This window comes from Artibeus jamaicensis, unplaced genomic scaffold (assembly GCF_021234435.1).
Source record: "Artibeus jamaicensis isolate MK-2021 breed Jamaican fruit bat unplaced genomic scaffold, CSHL_Jam_final contig_1998, whole genome shotgun sequence".
NCBI lineage: Eukaryota > Metazoa > Chordata > Mammalia > Chiroptera > Phyllostomidae > Artibeus > Artibeus jamaicensis.
In genome coordinates this window covers 21,405,174-21,429,988 of record NW_026521407.1, presented here as the reverse complement: position 1 = coordinate 21,429,988, position 24,815 = coordinate 21,405,174, and the positions used below count along the sequence as shown (strand labels likewise).

General features: G+C 55.5%; 1 protein-coding gene across 3 annotated transcripts; it reads left to right on the top strand.

Moving 5' to 3' along the window:
* Window positions 1-733: 733 nt before the first annotated feature.
* Window positions 734-19,825, top strand: CDC42EP4 (CDC42 effector protein 4). 3 transcript variants are annotated; one of them, XM_037128024.2, is made up of 3 exons: window positions 11,536-12,068; window positions 15,799-16,018; window positions 17,438-19,825. In XM_037128024.2, the coding sequence occupies exon 3, from the start codon at window positions 17,544-17,546 to the stop codon at window positions 18,603-18,605; it is 1,062 nt and encodes a 353-aa protein (XP_036983919.2). In that variant the 5' UTR covers window positions 11,536-12,068; window positions 15,799-16,018; window positions 17,438-17,543; the 3' UTR covers window positions 18,606-19,825. The 3 variants fall into 3 exon arrangements, with proteins under 3 accessions (XP_036983917.2, XP_036983919.2, XP_036983920.2); XM_037128022.2 differs by lacking the exons at window positions 11,536-12,068; window positions 15,799-16,018 and adding an exon at window positions 734-865; XM_037128025.2 differs by lacking the exon at window positions 15,799-16,018 and having other exon boundaries at window positions 11,850-12,068.
* Window positions 19,826-24,815: the final 4,990 nt, after the last annotated feature.

Here is a 24,815-nt window from a genome sequence, read left to right as displayed (position 1 = left end):
GGGATATTCCATGGCTGGCATTGGTGAGTGGTTATCATTTACGCATGGAAGCTATTTCTCTAAAGAGTCAAACCCAAGGCAGGCTTTCTCCTAGGACGCAGGCCCCAGGAAGCAGGAGTTCATCCCGGTAAGTTTCACGTGGAGCAGAATTTAGCCTCCGCAGATAATTAGGCAAAGGGCACGGCTGGAAAGGCAGGCCGACCTGAGACAGGTTGCCAGCCGACACCCTCACCAAACGAGTCCGAGGCTGGCCTCGTGGCGGGCTGCTCCACGCCCTTCTTGTTCCAAAATCTCTGGGACGGAATCCAGGATCCTGGCGGTGCCCATCCTCTCCTCGGGCTCCCATCTCTGGTCCGTACTAGGGGGAGGAGGCGGGGGTGGGGGTGGTATCGATGTCCTGTCACCTCTCCCAAAGGGAAGAGCCTCAGGAGGACTTCCAGTTGGGCCCTCTGGGGAGAGTTACGCCCTAGGCCCCAGGGTTCCAGGTGGTACTGGGTCCTGGAGCGCAACGACGCGAGGGCGCCCCAGAGCTGCCTCCCAGCGCGTAGCCCAGCCTCCCCGCCTCGCGCTCCGAGAGCCTCAAACTCTCAGATTTGAACCAAGAAGGCCGAGTGGCCGGGCTGCGGCTCCCTCCGGCCATTGGCTGCGGCGGCGCTGTGACGTGAGCGCTGGGTGGGGGCGAGGGGGCGGAGGTACGGGCGGAGCCTGGAAGGGGAGTGTACCCGCGGCTAGAGCCTTGGAAGCGGGAGAGAGAGGGAAACCAACGCCGGCGCTGACATGGGCAGCCGGCCCTGGCGCCGCACGGAGCCCACTCAGTGGAGAAAGCAGTGCTGCGCGCCAGGTGCTCGCATCTCTGGGGACCCAGGTAGGCGACTGTGACAGACACCTGCGCCCTGCGAGGCCCAAGTGGTCTCGGTTTGAGGGGCTCAAGCCTCCCCATGGGGTAGAGAGGATTGAAAAAGCCACGATAGGGGCCCTGGGTCGGGGACCAGGGCACTGAAACCACCGCCTCCGCGCCGCCACTTATCACCGCGCCACCCGCGGATAGCAGGGCTGGGGCTGGGGGCGGGAGCCATGCATCCTGTTGTCCAGCCTTGCGGGGTTTGGGGAGGAGGATGTGGCAGAGAGCCGAGGGAAGCCTCGCTCGGACCCGATTTCCTTTCCCCAGACTGGCACTCTCCGGCCCGGCCAGGGCGCTGGGGTTAGGGTGGGGATGAGGGTGGGGTGGGATGGGTGCGGCGTTTAAAGGTCCACCCCCTGCCCGGGAGTGGGGTGTGTGTCTGCACTAGGGTCCGCGCCGCACAGCCTGCGGGCTCCCGAGGGGGGCGTGTGTGGCGTGTGTGCGCCGCAAGGAGTTCTCCATGAATAAGAACAGGATTATTCGCTTGTCGTGGCAGAAGCATGCACACGCTCTCTCGCTCTCGTACACACACTGCAGCACACGCCACCCAATGTCACCGGACTTGAGAAAAGACAGAAAGACCCGCCTGGAAGGGAATGGCTGAGGAAACAAATACTATCCCGCCCCCCACCCCCACCGCCTTTCCCGGCCAGATCCAGCCCCGCCTGCCTCCTCGGTAAGACCGTGAGGCCGCGGCGGGTGCGGCCCGGTGGAGCAGGCAGCTTCTTTGGAGTCTGGGGACAGGACTATTCGTGGAACCTGCTTCTGGCGTGGCCAGGGGCCCAGAGCGGTTGGTTAATGATTTAATCTCCCGCTTGGGGCGGTGGAGCTGCGATCAGCCGTCGCTGGCTCCGCCCGTTCCTTGGAGCGCCCTCAACCGAGGGTACAAAACTGCCCCCTGCCTGTAGTGCTTCCCCCGTCGGCTTTCCTCCGGGCTGTGCCGCCGCCGGTGATCAAACCTGGTCGGGAGAGGGGGGGCGGTAACTGGGAGCAGGAGTTGGAGGACCGAGGCTGGGCAGGCCTCCTGGGAGACTACCCAGCCGGAGCCTGGGTTGTGCACGAAACGCGGCAGGGGGAGAGGAGGGGCGAAGGGGGGCGGCGTGCAGGGTGTGTGTGTGGGGGGGGGGGTGCCCTCTGCTAACTCAAACCAGATTCCTTATTTCCCGATGAGATACTGCAGTCTGGGCTTTGGAAGTTTTCTTTCTCTCCCTGGGAGAATAGAGAGGAAATACAATGCTTTTTCTTTTCTTGTTGTCACCCCTTGCAATCTGACCAGCTCCCACGGCCCCCCTGAGGCGTTCGCAGTGCCCATTCTTTGCCCTTGTGCTTGAGCAATTGAATGGGGAAAGAAACCCTGAGCTCTGGAGCCCCTGGCTCCAATCTAGAGAGTTTGGGGTGCATCTGGACCAGACAAAGCTTTCCTCATCCAGCCCGGGTAAACAATGAGGGGCCCCGTTGCAGGAGGGCCTCCCGCAATGCAACTTTGCTGCAGTCTGGGTTTCTAATAACTCCCCACGCCTCCGCCCCCTTTTGAGGCTGGGGTGGAGGAGGGGACCACCGACAGGATGGACTGAATTTTAAGAGAACAAAGAACAGGGCACAAAGGAAGGTGGAGCTGCGCTGTGAATTTCCCCCAAAAGGGGAGTTTGTGGGCCCAGCCAGACCTCTGTGTGACCCTAGGGCTCCTGAAGCAATAAATGGAGCATCTGCAGGCCACTTGTGAGGCTCTGTCCTCTGGGGTAGCTTGGACCCTGCTGGGAGTGTGGGACTGCCATGTGGGTTCCAGCTTTCATCAGCTGCCCTGTGTGAGCCGCCATGTGACCAACAGATTAGAGTGGTTTATCTCCTCCCAACTTGGACTTTGCCCCTACACTCCTTGAGGACAGTTGTTCCTTCCCACAACGGGGTTTCAGGGAAACTTGGGAGATACCCACTCGCCTCCTGGTCTTCCTGAGGTTCCTGGGAGGGGCCCAGTGTGACAAAGTGAGCCTGCTCCCAGGAGGCAGCCATTTGGGGTGGGTCCCAGCCCCTGAGGTCACAGACCCCTGGTCACTGATGGCCAAATGCTCAAGCTCTCCTTTCTAGCTCAGGCCTCTTCTTTGAGTATTCCTTCCATTATCTGGGGTTTCCTCCTTTCCCCTCATTTCTTTCTTACACCCACCCACCAGTGCTCATCCCAAGGTGTAGTCCCAGCCTAGCCAGGACTAGAGAGCCCAGAGACCCACGCAGATGAGTCTTAGCTACAAAATGGGGCAGGGTGGGGCCAGGCAGAAGTTGACCTGGAGGAGGATCTTAGACCCTTCTTTACTAGTGAGGAGCCTCGGATTGGCTCTCGTTCAGGGAGTCCAGTCCCCTCCCCTCTCCCTTTTGGTTGATTGATTTCCGTAGCCAGGACAGGCTGTGCCCAGGTGTGGCAGGCCTGGCGTTTGCAGCCTTTCTCCTGTTTCACTGTCTTTCTCTTTCCTGCTCTAGTTTGGATTGGTTGGGAGTGGAGGGCCCAGAGGCCAGAGCACCCGGGATTGCTGTTGGGCAGACTCCAGCCTCCTTTGGCAGGAAGTTCCACAGGCTCTGAGGAGCTCGTCCCTGTGGAGGAGGGAGGAGCCTGCTCTTTGGAGGAACAGGACCTGGGTTGATGCCAGAGATAAGGCTTGGGGCGGAGGGAGGGAGAGAGAGGGGTTGAGCAACCTTGACTGGAAGCCCAGAGAGCTGACCCAAGCTCAGGTCTTCTGACCTGTGTACCCGAAGGCTTTTCCTGAACCTTGGGAAAAGGGACCAAACCCTGAAGCTTCTGGCAGAGATCCCAAAGGCCAGCTCCAGCCGGGACTTCTGGGTGCTCTAGAGAGGATAGACCCAGGCCCTCTCTGGACAAGGACCGGATGGACGCGCTGGGGGTGGGGGTTCCATGTGTGTAGCTGGACATGCCCCTTCTCTGCTTGCAGTACGTTGTGAAGGAAGCTTAGCCGTTACTTGCCCACATTCCCTCTCACTGTCCCCAAAGCACCAGCTGGAAACCCACCTCTTGGGGGGACTTGGCCTCCTTCCATAAAAGGCATAAGAGACACCCCCAGGCACTGCCAGCCAGGGTAGCAGCTCTGGCATCCAGAGCCCTCTTGCTGCGAATAGGGACACTGGTGGTCTCCACTGACCCTCCCGAGAGGAGGAAGGGTCTTCCTCTTGGGTCAGGTGAGGGCAGTGTGGGCCGTGTTCATGAAGGAAGGTTTAGATTTCTTATCCAGCTCTGCGCTGCTGATATTTCCCCCTCATTCCTTTCCTCCCAGGGGCTGAGGGCATCTGAAAAGCAATAGGGCCAGGGCAAGAGAGATCCCTGGCTGTTTGTTTACTTGGGGGCAGCCTCCAGTCTCCCTGGGGTAGTCTTGGTTCTCCTCAGACCTGTGGCCATGCACTTCTCGTGGGGGCTGAACTCAGCTGCAGGCCCTGTCCCCTTCACCCTCAGGTCCCCACTTAGTGCATCCCTTCCCCATCATCCCTTAGAATGTTGCCCTTGGTCCTGAAGCATCCAAGGGGGACTGGTATTCCTCCCTTCCCTGTGGGGTTTACGACTCAATCAAATAATGGGAGCAGAGACGCTGAGAGCGCAAAGAACTCCTCGGGGCTGGCAGCACAGTCCATAGGCACCTCTAAGGAGAATCCGGGTCGGCCCAAGGACCAGGCTGGCTGTGTTTGGTTGGGAGGTTGATCATGCTGAGGTTTGTGCATTATTTGCTGCAGGTAGCACCCAGGGTCCCCCCACATCCTGAGTTATGCGGGAATGGGAATAGAATTCTGTCTTCCCACCTCCACTTCATTCACCTGGTCCAAGCGGAAGTCAGATAGAGTTTAAGTCCTGTCTGCAAGAAGCCAGGCTCCGGCCTCGGATTCGTTGAAGGTGAAGGGGGGGAGGGAAGGCCTCGTGGGGGAGCACACCCAGTCTCAGGCTGCTTGCCCTTCTCTGGGGGGGGACTACAGTCTGCCCTGGGCCTCCGAATCTGGGAGCACCCCTCCCCCACCACAGTTCATCATGGGGACCCCCCCAAGGACTTTGACAGTGGTCAGCCCTGGAGCCTTTTGGGTTAAGTGTCCTCTGGTAACACTGGAGGTATGTGTCCCAGGTTACTAATGTGTCCTTTTTGAACTCAGGGCAGTGACAATGGCCAGAATGTCACTGTAAATGCTAGAATTTTCCTTGTACTCTATAAGGACAGGCACAGGGCACCTGCTGAGAGTGAGGACGCAGTCCAGTTCCGCCTCCATAGCACAGCAAACACAGGGCGCTCACCGCTTACGCATCCATGTGTTAAGGGCTGTACATGTGTTGGCTTCTTTAAGTCTCACCTCACAGCAAGGCTAAGACATACATAATGTTATCAATCACTTTGAAAGTTAGTGAGGAAACTGAGGCACAAGTAACTTGCCCAATGTGGCCGACAAGCCAGCTCATGTAGCCTGGGGAGTCTGGCTTCTGGTCACTGTTCTTTGCCACCCACCACCTCCCCCCGCCCCCTGACCACTACATGCTCCGGCAGGACCAAGACGGAGGCCAGCCTGGTCTGGAGTGAGTCCAGGTCACCCAGCTCCCCCTGGAGACCCCAGAGTGTCCGTTCAGTCCCCACTCCTTGGAGAGCTGAGCACTCTGATCTCAGGAGAAGCAAAGTGAAACCAAACCAGGCCTGGCAGATCTGATTTCAAGCCCAGCTGCTTCCTTCCGAGGCCCAGGCAGGGGGGTGAAGCAAGGGCCAGTCCCAGATGAGGGAGACCCAGGCACATGGGGACAGTGGGACACCCCCCCCCCCCAGGCCCTTCCCCTCTCCTGGCTCTCCCTCTGGTAGCTCGTGTCTGGCTAGCTGGCAGCCAGCAGAGGTGGGGGGTGGGGGTGGGGGTCATGTCTCCAGGAAGAGCCCTGTAAACAAGCGAAGTTGAGAATGTCCTGAGTCACTGGCTCCTCGCTGCCTTGACTCCTGATTTGTCTCTTCCTGTCACTCCCGGGTCATGGCTCACTCCTTTCTCTTCCCTTAAGGAAGCAACTCCCAGATAGTGAGGAGGGGGCCTTCTCCTTCCCCAGCCCCATGGCCCATGGCTCTGGGGTGAGGAGGGAGGCAGATGCAGGGGCAGAGTGGCCCGCTCCCAGCCTAGAAGGAGCAGGGGTTCCCTGTGGGAGGCGGAGGGTGTTTTGTATTTCCCAGAATTTTTCAGTACTTTCCCTGGAATGGTGGTGAATGGGCTGACCAGAGTAGAGAAGTTTCCACCCGAAATCCTATGCAAAACTATGCATCCATAACCTGCATCAGACCTCAGAGGCCTGGGCCCAACAATGCTCGTGACCCTCCTGATACCGCTGATACGGAAAACAGTAGAAAAGGCCCAGGGTTCCGAATCAGGCAGACCGGGACTCTTCTCTCTGCTCTGTCCTTAGCAGCCGTGTGGCTTGGGCAAATCATTTAACCCTAAGCCTTCATGTTCTTGTGTGTAGGATGGGGGTGATGCTAATAACTGTTTGGAAGAATCATGAGATAAAGTCTCTCAAATGCCAAGATAGGGTATTACTTGTAACTTTTTTTAAAAAAGCAGTTTAATGACAGTGACTCAGTTCCCTTTCTCATACTTCCATCATGCCCGTGGTCAGGAGCTGGGAGGGCATGTCCACCCAGGGCCCGGGGTTAGGGTCCAGGGCACCACTTCCCAGAGAGGGTTCCTTGCACCCAGTCTGGAGAGCTCTTGCAGTCGGAGCCCCTGCTGGGAGAAGCTGTCCGCAGCGCTCAGTCCACAGGTCAAAAATGCAGACAGGTGAGGTTAATTTTAATGTTATTTAACCTAGTATATCTAGAATATTATAATCAGAAAGATATGAATAAGATATTTTACACTATCTCTTATACAAAGTCTTCAGAACCCAGTGGGTATATTACACCCATATCACATATCAGTTTGGAAGCTACATTTCAGCCTCAATCAAAATTTGGACAGAGATGTACAGCTGAAAAAGTAGATTCACATATTCAAGGTGTTTGAAACATACTTAGGTTTTCCATTTACTAAATCAGACCAGTTTTTACATTTAAAATAAGTAAAAAATTGAGTTCCTTAGTGTCACTGGCTATATCCTTCAGGTACCCAGAAAGCTAGCTATGGTACCACTAGCTATATGGTACCTTTCAGGTACCCAGAAAGCCCCATGTGGCTCGTGGCTACTGTCCTGTAGACGGAGGTTGGTTTGGGGTATCACTGCAAATGCCAGGAACAAGATAAGGTTGAGGAGTGGAAGGGGCAGAATTATTATTAGTTGCAGCTGATGTAAAGCCCAAATGATTCAACTATAAAGTTGATTGAAGATAAGACAGTACAAGTTTAGTCAGGTGGCTATTAAAAATATTCCTATATAAAATAAGCAATAGGGAGCATGCAAAACCTATTCATTCACAAGAGACCATAAAATGCCCAAATAAACATGACAAGAAATATGTAAGGTTCGAAGGAGGGACCGTCACCAAAATGAATGGAGACCATCTGAATAGATGGGTGTAAGGACTCGATGTTGTGATAAAGCCAGTTCTCCCCCATGTGATTTATCGTTTCCTTTCAATTCCAATATACTCCCATTATGATTTATTTTGGAACTTAATAAAATGTTTTGAAAGTCTATCTGGAAGACTTAGCTGCATTAGGAAAGCCAAGACAATTTCAGAAATAAGTTAAAGGTGAGATATTACCGTATTGGATACTCAAAACATTTTACAGAGAGCACAGACCTAGCACAGGGATGAGCAGAAAAAGGGGTCTGGAATACACGCGTGCGTGGATCTGTGTTACATAAAGACGTTAACATCTGGGGAAGGTGGCATTCGATGCTTAACTCATATCATTCTATAAGGAATCAGTAACATTATTGCTCCACTTTAGTTTTCTTTTTTCTATTTTAAGTGACCCGTAATTTTACAAGCCATAGGCATCTCTGGTTTGGTGTATTTCCTTCTAGATTTTTTTCCTGGAGTAGCTTTTAATTACCCGATAGCTTTAGAAGTGTGTATGTTTCCATAAACTTGGGATTAGGAGTGTCTTTGCTTCAAGATGTTAAAGCCAGAAGCCATAAAACAGACTTGACCATGTAAAAATGAATGCCCTCTCTGCGAAAGAAAACGACAAAGTCACCATGCCGTAAAGGGGAGGATAAGTTTGTGGAAATCTGCTCAGTATTAGGGTCAAAAATTTAAATAGCTTTAGTATTTTAAAAAGCCATACACGTCCATCGGAAAAGGTGAGGCCCCGCCCAGAGAAAGGCGCAAGAGGCTTTAAAAGAGATTCACAAGAGAAAGGAAACGTGTGGCAATAACACAATTTCTAAAATACTCCATCATCCTCGTCGGCCATCATAGAGATGCAAATTCCAAGCGAGGGTACCCGGTGGGGATTGTGTTCTGTCTTTAAGTCTGTCCTCCCATGTTGAACTGTGACTTGGTGAAACCTTCTGGAGAACAAGTTAACAATAAGAAACAAAAGTAGTTTTACTCACTCGGAAGTCTGCATCCTCCGGAAATAGTTAAGGACATGAGCAGTGAGCAGACCTCGCCGGAAAGGTATTTGTTACAGAATTCAAACAAAACTGAAACAACCATGCCTTCATCAGTGACCTGCTGGATATGAAATACAGGCAGTCAGGATTTAATCTAAAATACTGCAACGTATTTTACTAACATGTTCATATTTTCACCCAAAAGTAAACAATGGCTGCCTTTATTTGGTTCATCGACAGCGGAAAGCACTGCTTGTCCAGTAAAAGGGAAACATGCCTCAATCGGCACTCTCCGATAGAAGCATCGTGCCAGTCAGGGGTTAACTGACGTTGTTAATAGCTTCATTTTAAAAAGGTAAAGCAAATACGTGAAGTTAACATTTTATTTAACCCATTCTATTCCAGATGTTATCTTAACACGTAATCAATATAAAAATACTAACGAGCTATTTTCCATTCTCTTCTTTGTTAAAAGTCTTTGAAGGCCAGAGTGTCCCTTTCAGCACCTGTCAATTTGAACTCACCAGATTGATCATTAGCCACACAAGGCAGTGGCTGCCGTACTTGACAGTGTAGGTGTAGTAAATTATTTCATAACCCCTAGGGAGGCAGCAGAGAGTGGAAGTTGCTGAGAAGTGGCCTGGACCGCTACCTTCGTCCCTGAGCAGTGAGCCCGGCTCAACAAGAGCCCAGTGTCCTGATGACCTGGGAAGGTTCACGCCCTCCCCGGTAACACTCCTGCCTCCCTCCCTGCAAGAATGCTGAGAAATGTATGTTAGCAGCAGTTGGGGGCCTGTAGTGAAACCCAGGCCTTGTTCATTTTCCTTTTCTTCCAGGAAGAAGGACCAAAGCTGAGGGTGTTTTTCTCCAGGAAATGGGATGTGCCCGCGAGTGTGGCTGGGCAGTGGCACCCTTGGGCCAATGGACCTGGTCTGGATTGGCTGGCAGGCAGGGAGGGTGGAGCACGCACAGGGCACCCAGGTTGGAAGACTTTGGGGAGAGAGTATGGGTCGGGGTTCTGGTCTTCCTTCTGGGCAGCTGGAAGTACCAAGGGACACAGACTGCCTTTGGGAGCAGGACAGGCACAGAAAACACGGAATCGCGGCCTTGGGTTGGGGGCACTCCTAAATATGTGGGCGTGGCCTGGTGCTGCTTCGGGGTGGTTTTCCCCTCTCACCTCCCAGGGGATCAGAACCGGAAGTGGGGATGAGATCCAGGTCGGACGGGCCGTGTGAGCCAGGCCTGGAGCGCTCCCTCCCCCGGTATGCACATCTTTGGTGTGACCATGGACTGGCTAGGGAGGGGTGACCTCATAGAGCAAATCATGTGTTCCAAGGTCCAACAGAAATGTGCTCAAATCTCCGTTTCATAGCTATAAGAGTGAGCAAGGGAAATCATGCCTTCTGAGCCTCAGTTTTGCTTCCCTTAAAGTGGGAGGTGTGCATTTACGGTGTCCCAGCGCAGTGCCTGGCACGAACCAGGCACCCAGTGACGGGGAACTGCTCACAGCATAGCCCCTGCATGCGGCTGGGTGGTCGGCTAGCAACTGAAGCAGGGTGGGGGGAAGGGGCGCTGACCGTCCTGCTGGGACCCACACCGGTCCTTGTTTCCTCTGCTCCCTGCAGCTACCAGACCTGAGCTGAGTCTGTAGAAGCAGAACCTTCACCTGCCCAGGGTCTCTCAGACAGGATCCCAGTTCAGGGTCACGCGTGTGGGAGGCCGGCCTCCAGCTTAGAGCTTTGGTGTCACAGGGAATTGGCCAGTCTCAGGGGTGGGGCTGGGGTGGATCGTTATCTCTCAGCTCCTGCTCAGTCCAGGCGGCTCAAGCACCAGGATGCAGCTGTTGGGGAGCGAGTTCTTTTGGGGGCGTCTTAAGCTCCCTGTTTTCCCTGACAGCAGGTTGTTAGAGATTGCCCACTTTCTCCTCGCACAGAGCATTTAGAAAAAAATGAGAATGTAATAAACGTGTCCAGCCTTGGCAGAGTGGGGGGCAAAGGGGGTGGATTCTGGGGGAGAGAGGGAGAAAGAGAACAGACTTCAAGGGGAGGTTTTTCCAAATGAGAGCATGGACCTCCACCCCTGCTTGCCCCGCCCCCACTCGCTGCCTCATACTGAGCTCTGAGAACTAGATAGTTTTAAGCTGGTTTTGAAATTAGAAGATTTTCCTTAAGCCTTTGATGCGTTGGGATTTTAAAGTTATTATTACAATAGTACTGCCACATTAAAGGAAACGTCTTCTTCAAAAGCCTGTTTTCTTCCTCTGAAGCCTGACATCACTCCTGAGTCTCTCCGGTGCCCTTTATACCTTCAGTCCCCAGTGCGCATGGGCGCGGAGTCGCTCGCTGCGCGAACAGTGCTAGTCCTGCCTCTTCCCCTCCTCTCTGCGCTGCCAGAGGAAGAATTTTCCAGGCTGCAGTGTGGTCTGCATAGCCCCCACTTTTCATGCCTGTGTGACGACCTGTTCAGTGCACGGCTTATAAAGTTCTCAGCCTTCTCCTATTGTGGGACATTAGGTTGTGTCCAGTCCTCTTGCTATTACGAATAAGGCTTCGGCAAATGTCTGTGTTGGTAACTTTAATAAAGGACTTACTAGAGCAGGTTTCCCACCGTGGAGGCTGTGGAATCACACTTGTTTCAGATGGCAACAGACTCCAGAAAGGTCTAGCCTGGGGCCTGGCTGTGAGTCGGCCCCAGTGTTACCTGGGAAAGACCTTTAGATGGGGAAGCAGGAGACCTGGGCTAGAGTGCCGCCTGGTCCCTCACCAGCCCCAAGCCCTCAGGCCAGTTTTTCCCCCCGGCCCCAGCAGTTGGACAGTCTGCAGGGTGTCTCTGTCCTCCCTCTCGCCGTCTTGGGAATGGAAAGTTGTAGGCATCATGGACGCCGAGGTGGGAGTCCCGTAATGCTGGGAGCTGTGTTTTAGCAGCCCCAGGGTGTGCGAGGAAATCCACTGGGGTGTGGGAAGAAAACAGCAGAACTTCTATGTGTGCTGTTTAAAACAATTTTTTTAAAGGGGAACTAAGACTTCCTAATTAATGCATGGAATGATAATAGACATGTGTGTAGCCTAGAAAAATAAACATGTATCGATGTGTTTGTGTGTAAGGATGTATGTATACACACACAGATTACGTGTTCTGTGTTTTTGTGTACTGTGGCTGTTTGAGAGGCTAGAGCCTTGAGGCGGGAATGCAGCTTTGGCTTCCGCCCATGACCTAGGGCATGTCCCTTCATTTGTCTCTCATCTCTGAGAACACGGTCTCTCCACAGCCAGTTCATAAGGGGATATGGACGTGAATACACGGGGGACAGGAGTTAGGATGGTGATCGCTCGTGTTCTTACCCTGGGCTTTTAAAAATAACTGTGGTTGTTTGGGCACAGATGATTTTAAGAGAGGGCTTTTTTTTTTATCCTCCTGGCACAAACGGACACTTTCAAATACGAGGGCTTTCAGCAGAACCTGTGTAGGAGCTAAAAGACTCTGAGTGTACTGCAGTCAGCTGGAACCACGGCGCAGCCCACCGAGCAAGGTCCCTCCAGCGAGACGCAGGTTGTGGATCGGGGCTTCTCAGTTCCTCCTGGTCACATCCGCCTGTGGGCACTGTCTGCTGCTGGAGGAATAAAACAGGCCCCCGCCTTCCCCAGGACTCCTTATCTTCACAGGGTAAGGCTGGAGAGCTTTCTAGAAAGCACTGCCTCTTCCTCCTGTGACTAGAGCCCGAGTCCCTCAGCTCTTAGAGAGTCATGGCCTGTGTTACACTGAGTTTCCTGCACAGCCCCCTTAGCAAGCCGTCCCCGCTGACAGACTTGTAGCAGAACACCTCCCCCGTTCCGGCAACGTTAAGGTCTACCTCGTGGGGCCTGTTGGTTGTGCCCCGGAGAGAAGGCCCACCTGGTGAGACCTACCCGTGGAAAGGACTCCTGGGGTTCAAAGTGGCTTGGGGTCCCCTAAACTCGGTCCTTCTCTCCTCCTCCATCTGCCTTCAACAGCTCCTGGTGTCTCTACCTTCAAAACATGCCCTGAATGAGGCCCCCTTGGTCCGGCTCCTTAGTTGCCCCCGTGTCCTGGCCTCTTTCCTCTTTGCCCTGAATTCCTCCTCCTCCTCCTCCTTAGTGCCTCCAAGGCCAGCTGCCGTGGGAACTTAAGGAGATTGGATGACTTGCCTGCTTAGAAGCTGCTACGGGTTGCCCTGCGCACCTAGAACGCCATCCAAACCCTGCCAGGTCTCACAGAGAGGGCCCTGGGTTTTCATTCTGTTCCTCAAACATCACAAGCTTGCTCCTACCTCTGAGCCTTTGCCTACGCCGCTCCTTCCGCCAGAGTGTTCTTGATGGACCTGGTTACTTTTCATCATTCAGTTCTCAGCTCACAGTGCCCCTTCTTTGGGGGCAGGGTGGGGCCTCCAGGACCCTGTACATTCTCTCACCTGGTTTCCCTCTTGACAGTGAGGACAGCAAGGCACTGTTTTATTTACCTGTTTACAGCCTGGCTCCCCACACACCCACACTCACCCAGTAAGTGTGCCAGGGAGGCAGGGGCGTGGCCTCCTTGTTTTCCCTGCTCTGTCTCCCAGGCCCAGAAGAGTGTGGGGGAATTGGTGGGCACGCGGTAATCAGAGAGGGGGGACAGGAAAAGAAAGAATGAAAGAGAGACAGAGAAAGACATGAAACCTCTGGCAGTCATTCCAAGCCCTGGATGGAGTCGTGCCCAGTGCCCCCTCTGTCCAGCCGTGTTGCTTGGTGCTGGTAGTGGGTAGATGGTCAGAACATCGGGAAACCACGGAGAGGGCTGCACAGTGGCGCTGAGTGCAGAAGCATTCGGACTCTGTACCAGGGCGAGGTCTGTGTCCTGCTGGGGCCAGGCCGCCAGGGACAGGGCACTGCCTGGGACTCTGGACTGTCTGTTCAGTCACCGATCTGGGAGACAAGTAAGTCCCTGTAGTCCCAGGATCAGATTGGAGCCTAGCTGAGCTGAGAGTGTAGACCAACCAGGGGCTGGACTCCAGCTGCTTTGGCCTTGGAGGAAGGTTCTGTGGTCAGTGGCTCCCAGGGTTGGGGCTCTGGTTCCACCAGAGGCTGGAAGAGTCAGGGAGAGCTGTGAGGGCTGGGCTCTGCCAGGAAAGTGGGATGTGGCTTCCAGGGTGGGGGTGGGGGTGGGGGTTGTCCCTGTCCCGCCCGCCCATGACCGGCTCTGGGGAGTGGCCGCCCTGTCCTCTGAAGCCTATTTTAGCCACTTCCCCAGAGCTGAGTCACGGCACTTAGCAACACCCCCTCCCAAAGCCACAGCTCCCTTGGCAGGTCCCCTTCCGCGTAGGCACCCAGGCCTCCTGAACTGGCCCCAGGGCCAGCCCGGAACACCTGCTTGCATTTGAACACCGTGTTCCCCCTCCTCGCCCCCAAATCGTTCTGTTAGATGCTTCTGGTGAAGATGTCACCCCGGGACTGACAACAACCCCATGAGTGAGTTCTCTCTAGGCCCCAACTCTTGGAAACTTTTCATGCTGGATGTTGAAGATGGTTTGGCTTTTCACAAGCCACAGAGCCTGGTTCTCACCCCCAGGCAGCGAGACCGCAGGCAGCAGAGAGCACTGGCCAGGCCCGTCTCTGTCTTCTTGGGGAGTGGGCCACGCAGGCTCCTGGCGATCCCGGGGCTGGTCTGGGGTTCCCGTGCTGGCCCCCGTCACTGCTGCAGAGCCCACCCATGAGGATGCTACAAGCAGAGGTTAATGGGAGAGCTGGGACCCTCCGGTCCCGTGGCCTTGTGGCCAGGATACCCAGTCCCTGTGGGTGGCCGCAGGGGTCTGCATCATCCCCACTGAGCCCTGGGCAGCTGCGCCTGCGGTTTCCCTTTATTTCTCCAACACTTAAGATCTGAAACCACAGGCTCGAAGTTGCTTACTGGGTCTGGGGATTCCTACCGAGACACCGAAACCCTTGCACAACTGTGAACGTTTAGGTCACTGAGGTTCCCACAATTCTGACCCTTTACGACCCCTCCCCCCTCTCTCCCTCCCTTTTTCTTTATGTTTGTTTACCATTGTTTGCCTGCTTTATTGTCACCTGTGTGTTCTCACTTCTGGGCAGTGGTTCTTGACCCAGGGGTGCTGGTGCCCCCAGAGGACACTTGGCATTTCTGGGGACATTTTGGTTGTCACAGCTGGGAAAGAGATGCCGTTGGCATCAAGTGGGTAGAAGCCGGGGGTGTCTTTTAACATCTTACTGTGCACAGGACAGCCCGCACCGAGAAGGAAGATCTAGCTCGAAGTGTCGGAATCTGCTCTAGGGCTGTACTAGAACTTTCTCCAGGGAGCAGCCAGGCTCCGCTTTCCCTGGACCACCCCCCTACCCCCCTATCCAGCCAGAAGTGGGGAGGGCTACTCAATTGGTCATGGCAACTGGGCAGTGCTGCCCCCTCCCAAAGACCCAGGGTCAGGTAGGGAGAACACTGGACCTGGGGCAGTGGTGAGGGCATGACCCCAAGGCCAGTGCTTTTCATGGCCCCCACCACTTGTTTTTGTAAATAAAGTTTTATTGGGATGCAGCCACGCCCATTTGTTCACAGGGAGTCAACCACTGTTTTCCTTCTGCAAAGACAGTTGCATAGGAGCGACCAAGACATTTTTAGCCACAAGGCTGAAAATCTTGACTGTGTGGCCCTCTGTAGAAAATGTTTGCTAATTCCTGCTTTAGCTGTTCCTGATTGTTTAGCAGAGGGGCGTCCAACCCACAGCCCATGGGCCCCCCGTGCGGCCCAGGATGGCTATGAATGCAGCCCAACACAAAATCGAAAGTTTACTTAAAGCCTTCGTTTTGCTCATCAGTGTTTGTGTACTGAATTGTGGCCCAGAGACACAAAAAGGTTGGGGGTTGGACAGCCCTGGTTCAGAGGTCAGATCCCATGGTGTGGGCAGAGGGTTCAGGCGAGGCGAGGAGAGGCTACATTTCCTAGGGTTTGGTGGGAGGAAGAAGAGGGTGAGGAGGGAGAGCTGCCGGACATAGGGGTCATCTCAAGGCCTTCCAGGACAGTCCTTACTGGGCTCTGAGCCCAGCCCAGGTCACCTGTGTGGCAGCGCTGCCCCGGTGCCTGGCTCTTGCCACCCGCCCAGAGAACTGTTTGCTGGAGTGAGGAGCAGCGTGGCTGCCTGGGGGGAGGAGGGGCACTTCCTGGCGGGGGAGCCAAGAGGCTGGGCCTCAGCAGCTGGTCAAAGAAGAGAGCGTGGGAGTGGGGTTAGAGGACACGGAGAGGTCAGGCCTCGAGCCCCGGAGCCAAGCTGTAGGCAGAAATGAAGCCAGGACTGTCACTGGCCTTGAGAAGGCAAAAGCTGGGGGGCGGGAGGCCAGAAGCATTGGCCTTTCCACAGGTGTTGGAGACCGACTGTGCCCTGCACTGCCAGGTGGGGTCCAGCAGTGAGCAGGCCCGTCGGGAGGCTCCAGAAGCTCCTAGTCCAGTGGGAAAATGACAGCCCAGCGGCAGGGCTAGAAATATCTCTGCGCCTGCTGGGAGAGGGGCCATCCAAAGTGCTGGCGAAGAGGAGGTAGCTGGCAGGACTTGACCCGGCTAAGGACCTTCTCCCAGAAGCAGTGACATCTCAGCGGAGCCCCGAAGGATGTTGGGTGAGCCAGGTGACAGGGTGTTCCAGTGGGGAACTGCAAGTGTCCGCTCCTGGGGCTGGGACAGTGCGGGCATAGGGGAGCGGCAAGCGTGGCATTGAGTGGGCACGCAGACCAAGGGATCTACAGCTGGGAGTCTGAGGAGGGTTTTGCTTTAACTAGAAGGTGAAGGATGGACTGCAGAGGCACACGGGGTGCAGGGAGACCTGAGGGCTGATGTCAGGGGCCGGGTGTGTTGTGGTGGCATAGCTGGGGGTGGGGAAGAAATGCGTGGGGCACCCACAGGTTGAGCTTTGCATCGGGAAGTCTGGGTCCACATTGAGGGTGCTGTTGAGAACAGTGCTGTTAGCAGGACTGGGGGCCCCACACTACCCCCCACCCGCCATACTTGGTTAAGTCTTTGTACCCATCCCTCCCCACCCTGCTCAGTCTTGTGCTACTGGGTGTAGCATGTGGGGCAGGTCACTCCCGAGGGAAAGGGGCTGGTTTGGCCCCAACACTGAACTTCAACTTCCTGCCAGGAGCTGCATGCTTGGTGCCTCGTGCATTCAGATGGCCCTTTGCCTTTCAGTCACCTGGGAGTCTGCAGAGCCCAGGAGACCTAGGTCACCTAGGGTTAGTCCCTGCCTTCTTGCACCCCCAGCGATTAAAGAAATTAGGAGACAGTCCTCCAGTCTCGATCTTCCCAGCGGGCAGGGGGTGGATACTTGACAAGGAGCTTGGGGCCCCACGATGGAGATGTCACAGGCAGGACCCTCATTTAAGTGACAGGAGGGCTGCAGAGCCGGTTGTGTGGATCCCAGCAGCCCCACCCCAGTTCTGATTCAGAAAGTGAGCCGGGCCGCCCACAAATGATGCGGTGCCAGGCAGCATCTCCCCGGGGCCCATTCTATCCTCTCCCTCTTCTGAGGACGATGACTCAGGTTGAAGTGTCCAGTGACTTCACAGGGATTGAGGTCAGACAGCAGGAAGAACTCCCAGCGTGTCTCCAGACTAGTTGTTCAGAGGAGTCAAGTCAGATGTGGAGTCTCTTTCCTCCGCTGCTTTGTGGAATCACCCGCGCACCTCCTTAAATGTAGTCCTGCTGACTCTGGCAGCATCCTGGTTGGGAGGAGGTGTGAAGGGGTGGAGAGACATTATTGTCTTTCAGAAGAAAGATCTCTTTCTCTCTCAGGCTTCAGGGAACGTGTGTCTGTGTCTGTGGCTCCTAGAACGCCAAACAGATTTGCAAGAAGCACTCCCCTAACCTGAAACCTGTGGATGAAGAAAGAGGCCCAGTTATGAAATTGACTGCTGGCTGGGTTCATATTGTTTCATTTCAGTGGGAGCTGGGGTTTGAATAACAGCCTGTAGGCAGATGGGGCTTTTGTGCTGTGTGAGGCCAGCCCAGGTTAACCCTTTCCTGCTGTTCTCTTCTTGCAGCTCTCTGAGCTCCTCCTCGTCGCCCCTTCCACCCGCCAGACTTCAGATCTGACTCCAGACCTGCCCGCTGTCTCGGGAGGCCCTGCCTCCCTTCCCCTGAGGCAAGATGCCCATCCTCAAGCAGCTGGTGTCCAGCTCCATGCACTCCAAGCGCCGCTCCCGAGTGGACCTCACAGCCGAGATGATCAGTGCCCCACTGGGCGACTTCCGCCACACCATGCATGTGGGTCGGGCGGGGGACGCCTTCGGAGACACCTCGTTCCTCAACAACAAGGCTGGCGAGCCGGACGGTGAGTCCCTGGATGAGCCTGCCTCCTCCTCTTCGTCCAAACGCAGCCTGCTGTCCCGGAAGTTTCGGGGCAGCAAGCGGTCACAGTCAGTGACCAGGGGGGACCGGGAGCAGAGGGACATGCTGGGCTCGCTGCGGGACTCAGCGCTATTTGTCAAGAACGCCATGTCCCTGCCCCAGCTGAATGAGAAGGAAGCTGCTGAAAAGGGCTCCAGCAAGCTGCCCAAGAGCCTGTCGTCCAGCCCCGTGAAGAAGGGGAATGGCGGGGAGGGTGACCTGGAGGGGGCTTGCGTGGAGGAGGTGCCGCGGCGGAACGGGGCCACGGGCCCACACTCCCCCGACCTCCTCCTGGAGGAGAAGGCCTTCGGGGACCTGATGGACCTGCCCGTCGTGCCCAAGGCCAGTTTCGGGCTGAAGCACGCAGAGTCCATCATGTCCTTCCACATTGACCTGGGGCCCTCCATGCTGGGCGACGTCCTGAGCATCATGGACAAGGAGGAGTGGGAACCAGAGGAGGAGGGTGGCGGTTACCACAGCGACGAAGACCTGGGCAGTCTTCTCAAGGCTCCTGCTTCTGTGTCGGGGGCCCCTCTGCGAGCCAGGCAGGAAGGCAAAGCTGGCCAGGACTCACCCCCGCTGCCCCAGGCTCCGCAGGACGACGGGTGGGCGGCAGCGGCCCCCAGCCCCGGCTCAGCTCGCAGCGTGGGCAGCCACACCACACGGGACAGCAGCTCCCTGTCCAGCTGCACCTCCAGCGTCCTGGAAGAGCGCAGCCCTGCTTCCCGGGGGCCAGACAGGGCCCGCGCCACTCTCTCCAGGCAGCCGGACAAGGAGTTCTCCTTCATGGATGAAGAGGAGGAGGACGAGATCCGAGTGTGAGGCGGGAGGAGGCAGGGTTCCACGTTCTTGGCTTCATCTCCGTGCCCCCAGCCCACCACCACCTTCCCCTCCCTGTTCAGGGGCAGCCAAGAGCCTGGGACCCATGGAGGAGGGGTGTTGGCTGAGCCTGGGGGCCCGTGGAGGACTTGAGGAGCGAGCCTGGGTGTTTGGCTTTGTGGCACACCCCGGCCTCCCTGAGCTCTGTAGCACGGGGCTATGTTCTTACAGCAGGGATCAATTTCCTTTTCTCCACTTTGGCCTCAAATGGATGCCGGATGTCAACCTGAGTTCCTGCCCCGGCCCCCACAGCAACGCAGGTCAGCTCCCGGCAGCCTCGGTGCCAGGGCTGGGGGACACGGGCTCTCCTCTCTCCCGGAGTTCCTGCTGTGACCTGGCAGTGACTTCCTGGATAAAAATGTGTGTCACAGGAGGAAGGGGGTGGACACGTGTCCCCGCTCCTCCCTCCCCTGCCTGATTCACGCACCTGGAAGCCTGGAGCCTCTTGGAGTAAAGCCGGAGCGAACATGAACACTAAACGCAGCCCCTTCCAGGGGAAAAGAACAGAGTGGGGAGTGGGAGGGAGGGCCCTGGGCTTCAGTTTTCAAGATGGAGCCCCGGCAGGGTGAAGACACAGGACCGGGCTGTAGGCGTCACTCAGCCTCAGTGGGTTTGTTTTTTTCTTCCCCGTCATGTGTAAGTCTTTCTAGAACAGTATCGGGAACAGTGTTAGCAGGTCAGCCACCAGAAGGAACATCGACTCCTGGGAGACACCTTTATACTCAGTGCTTCCCAACTCTCATTCAGAATTGTATGGAGTAGGCGTCCCTGGATGTGTCCCCCACACACACCCCACCCATAGCTGTTAGCCGCCGAAGGCCAGGAGAGTATTTCTGGAAAATGACTTGTTTAAAGTAATATATCTTTCCTGTGGGGGATAAAAGCTCTTTTTGTTTTTTGGACTGAGTTATGCCCCCCCTCGACACCCCCCCACCCCCAGTACTCCTTCCTTTCCCAGGCCTCTCTGCCAGCTCGGCCCACTCCCTGCCTTCTGAGGCGAGAGCCCAGAGGGTCTAGGTACACGGCTACCAGGTTTAGCAACAAAAGAAACCAGAATGTTGACTTAATGAGAATTTCAGGTATACAAAGGATAATTTTTCAGTATAAGTATGCCCTTTTGCCGTATATGGACCGTAACTGACATTAAAAAGTTATTTGTTGTTCTTCTGAAATTCAAATATCACTGTGTACTCTATAACCCTGCCCACAGGGATTGAGTGGGAGCTTGGGTGTGAGCCCCAGAGCAAACTGGTGATTGTTCTTCTGTCCTGGGAACCGGCTGACCCACCTCTGCCCATCCCCTGGTAGCCAGTGGGGGAGGGGCTGACGACGCAGGACCCCGCCAGGCGTGGCTGCCTGCAGGCCGCCCCTTTGCCGCCAGATCCTGACTCAGACCGAAGTTCGTTCCTCATTTCGGTGCAAGCACCACGTGGGTGCTCGGTGCCAGTAGTGCAGCCCCCACGGCCGCCCCCCACACCCATGCAGCCGGTGGCCAGTTCCAGATTCTGAGCTGTATAGCTGTATATTTTTTCCATGATATTGTTAAAAGAGCGAAGCAACAGTAAAAAAAGAGAAAAAAAGCCCTTTTGCATGTCTGGTGTCCTCTCTGCTTCTGGGGAGGGTTCTTGTCGGGGCGTGGGCGGGTAGGAGTGAGGGTGTGCACTGGGGTCCTGGGGCTGCCTGTGTCCCTGTGGCACTCGGTGGCCTGAGGTGGCTTCTCTCTAAGTCGCTGTGGAGCCCTCACCTCCTGTGGGGCTCTCCACCCTCGGCCTGGGCAGACCTCAGGGGCTCTGGGGTTTTGTTGTCCCCACTGCCACTTATCCATCTGATCTGTCGGGGCCCTCGGGCACTTGTCACTTAGCTGTCTTGTGCCTCACTCTCCTCACCTGCTGAGAGGGATCCTGCCGCTCCCACGGGGCTGGGCTGCAGACATAGCCCCCGACGGGGCCGTGTTCCCACGGGCTGCAGGTGCCTACAGGTGCAGGGTCCATCTCCACTGGGACGTAGCACGTGCCTTCTGTGCCATTTGACCTGGCAAGTCAACATGCAGGTGACACGTTCCTGTTCCGCCACACAGGCCAGTGAGGTGGACGCTGGTGTCCCCATTTTACGTGCCGAGAGGCCACATGGCCACTTTCCACAAGTCACCAAACAGTAAGAGTCAGAACATTACTGATTCAAAATGCTTTGGCCTCATCACTCACAGGCACCTCGAAGGGTCATTACTTGGTAAAGTGAGGTCAGGGGTGTGTCTGCCCTGGGTGGGGACCAGGTGACTCCCCCACCTGTCTCCTGCCCCCACCTTCCCTGCTGGCTCTGCTAGCTGAAGCGCCTCACCCACCCTCCGCTCCATGTGGAGCCCAGTGTGGCTGAGTTCTGGAAACCCCGTCCCTGTCCCCAGGACCTACAGAAAAATTTGGGCTGTACTCATCTTTTCCCTGGGAGGCAATTAGAAGCGTAATTAAACTATCCCTCTGTCCCTAGACTGGCTCATTAGAGCTAATGAGGGACAAGGCTGGAGCCAAAGGTGTGGTGGCCCAGAGGGAGGTGAGGGGGCGGGACTGGGGTTCACATCCCCAGCCCAGCAGGACGGACAGGCCCTGGGGGCCGCAGCCCAGGTCCAGAGGCCACTGCAGAGTAAGTGCAGTGGCCAGCACAGCCCAGACAGGTGTGGGAAAGCACCGGAGGGGGGCTGTGCTTCCCAGACAGTGTAAACCCCTACTCCGCCGACAACCACTCTCACAGGATTCTTGAGGGTCTGGGAGAAGCCAGGCACCTGGAGCCCCAGACTTGCTTTTTGGATGGAGAACTTGATGAACTGCTGGCCATTCGGGAAGACCCAGGGGCCTGCAGAAAGATCTGGCTAGACCCCCACTTTTAGGAGCATGAATTCTGGCTAGGGGCTCCACGGGCTCACTAGACAAGTATGGGATAACCAGGCAGGACGAGCCTAGCCTAGCTGTAGCACTCTGATCTTGGTTTGCTGTGTGGCCTCACGCCAGTTATCTTCCCTCTCTGGGCGGCTTCCATTTCTCCATCTTTAAAATTTGGCACTAGCTTGGTTGTTCCCAACTTTTTCCCAGAAGTGTTACTGGCAACAAGGTTCTTGGTTGAAGCCTGATACGTAACCGGCCGAGTCAGAGCTTCCCGGGATAGGGGTGTAGGCAGGGAGTCCCTTCTCGCCTTTGGTCTCTGAGGTCCACTGGAGAGACCCGGGGTCTCCCGCATCCCCTCACTTTAAAGGTGTTCTGTAGGCCCTCTCTACCTCCTACAACTCAAAGCAGGAGCCAGGCACTACTTCTGGGTAATGACATAGTAATTTTAATTCAGATCGTAGCTAACCTTTCCAAAAATGTGAGGGACCCCAAGCCTCCTGCCCCGGTGAAGCTGCAGTCATGACCCCGAGATGCCTTCGTGTCTCCCGCCCTGGTCCAGCCGTCACGGGGCTGCCCCCTGCTCCCCACCCTCCATGGGCTCTGCTGCTCTGCCCATGATCATGGCTGCATTGCCTGTGAGGGTTGACGCACACCAGGCCCTGATTTTTGTGTTGGCCTCACTTAATTCTCGTGACCACTATGTGAGATCCATACTATTCCTGTCACTCCTGTTTTACAGATGAGGACACTAAGGCAGCTCAAGGTAAAGGAACTGGCCCTGGACCACTGGGCTACTTCGGGACCCAGAATGACCAGGTCGGGCCAGTGACCTGGTGGGCAGAACAATGCAGAGGTGTCCAGCTGACAGATCTGCACCCATGGAAAATGGGTGCTTCTTGCTGCAGGTGAGGTGCTGGGAGCTCCAAGCCTCTCTCAGCAGCTGCTGCTGATTCACCTTGTTCCAAGGGCCCTGCAGGTAGTACAAAGGCCAAGTGCACTGGGCAGAGCTGGCCCTGCCATTCCCAGGGTCACCGGCTGGCTCCATCTCTGCTGGGCAGAGCCAGGGCTCCAGCTGGGCCCCAGCCTCTCAAGCCTTTGGCCTCGGGCGTGTGTTCTACTGGTGCCCAGGGTGGTCCACCAAGGTGCTCACCTTCGACTCCGTTCTCACACCGCCTCCGCCCCGCCAAGCCGCACGCTCCTCTTTACCAGGGTTTGCCGTTTTTCCAGGAGAAAGTGACAAAAGGAATAGGGAGCACCCAAACACACAAAGACAGCGGATTCTCAAGATCTTTAAATTTGAGGGTCTGGTTCACCACCCTCCACCCCCATTTTATAGAGCCTGGAAGAAGACGCTGGCCAAAGTCCCACAAGTACAACAGAGCAGAGATTGCAAAAGGGACTGGGCTGGCTTTGAGCCCATGAGCAGTATGGGGTGCAGCTGCTCATTGAGCTGGGTGTGTGGTAGGTGGTTGGGGTGGCCAGTGGGGCTGGGATGGGGTGGTGTCCTGCACGCCCCACCCCTCCCTGGCTTAGGCTCCCCCAAGCACTTGGCTTCCTCCACACTCGGGCAGGGCCTCCTTGGCACGGCCCCTCCCTTGCCATGGTCACCAGCACGCAAAGACTCTGGCCCCCAGACCTTGACTGAAGATGCAGGAAAGGAAAAAAGTTAGGAATAAAAACAAGACAGTTCGTCTGCTTCCCCTTTGCTGTCTCCTCTAGGCCCTGTGGCCTCCTGCCAGCAGCCAGATGGGAGATTGGAAAGAACATTTTGGGGAGAGGGAAGGTATTTGCAGGCAGATGGACGCTGGGGGCTTTGCCTCTAAAACCTGTTGCTCTAACTCACCGAGCTGCTGTTATCCAGGACGAGGCTCCCAGGAGGGGACAGGAGGAGCCAAGGAGAGCCACCTTCCCGGCAGGACTCCAACCCTTAAATGACTTGGCATGTTAAAAAGTACCCCTCAAGGCCACACGCCCCTGCTGAATTTTGTTTTGTTTTTATGCCCTGCTTTGTTCCAAAAAGGATAGGAGGCAGCTTACAAAAACACGCACATTACAATAGGATAAAAATAGATCAGAGGGAAAACAAGGCCGGAACAAACACAAAAGAACTAAGGGAATGGCACATGCACTGTTACCAGTGTTCAGACCAGCGGACGGACCTGCTGGCCGGGGTGTGCTCGGGGAAATTGTTTCCAGCTTGTATTATGTGTATGAGAGTGGGCCTCTGCCATCTCAAGCGGGCTGAAAACTGGACTCTGAGCTTCCTATCGGTCAAAGCAAAAAGGGAAACCCACCTGTTATGAGACTCGCAATGTCCACAAGGTTGAAAGGGTCCCAGAAGCAGCTCAGCTTTTTCGGACACTGCGGTCGGAGAGGGATTCTTGTGAGCTCTTTGGAGGGGGTAGGGCTGGGGTTCCAGGCCATGTCTTCAACTACGGTCTCAGTCTCCTAACAGATACGATCATGCAAACCCCAGAAGGCTGCTTTTCCGCTCAGTATGAATTGAAGGCTTGAGGCCAAGACACAGATCAATGAAACCAACTCTCGGGAGGGCCAGCCCCAAGCCGTCTAAGTCATTCACCAAAGACACACGATTTAGATTCTTCCAGAGCAGGGTTTTCCAGCCCCGGCACTATTGACACTTGGTGGCAGGTCATCCTGTGTCGTCAGGTTAGGATTAGAGTTAGGGTTAGAACTGTCCTGTGCACTGCAGGATGGTGAGCGTCATCTGTGGCCTCTGCCCACGGGCCTGTGGCTTCCTCACGATGAGCCATGTTGGTCCAATGTGTCCCCAAATACTGCCCAGTGTCCCGCTGGCTGTGGAAAGACCACTGCAGTTATAGGAACGGTGCGATGCCCTTTTTTTTTTTTTTTACCATAAGTGCCAATTTAAGAAAAAAACAAATGTTTCCAGCTTCTGTGTTTTTGGTTCAAAGCAAAAGCAAAAAAAAAAAAAAAAGCTTCTGAAGTCCCGTAAGGGAAAATGTATATGCTTGCATTTTAAATTACCTACTTTATTAAGAAAACTGGCACTTCTTTTAGCCACTAACATTGTTACTGTGAGGGTATTATTTGTGAAATAGCCGCACAGAGGCACTTTCTGGTTCCTCACCTGGGGCCAGAACGAGGACTGAGGACCGTGTGGGGAAGGCGCCCTGGCCCGGCGTCTGCTCTCTGTGACCGAGGGCAGCGAGGGCAGCTGTCTCAGAAGATGGTGCTGCCCCCTGGTCATTTCTCATGACCAAGGTCCTGCTCCGTTCCCGCCAAACCAGGGCCG

Bases quoted from the DNA above. Each gene is read 5' to 3' on its own strand.
- CDC42EP4 (XM_037128022.2), top strand. From the start codon at position 17,544: ATGCCCATCCTCAAGCAGCTGGTGTCCAGCTCCATGCACTCCAAGCGC.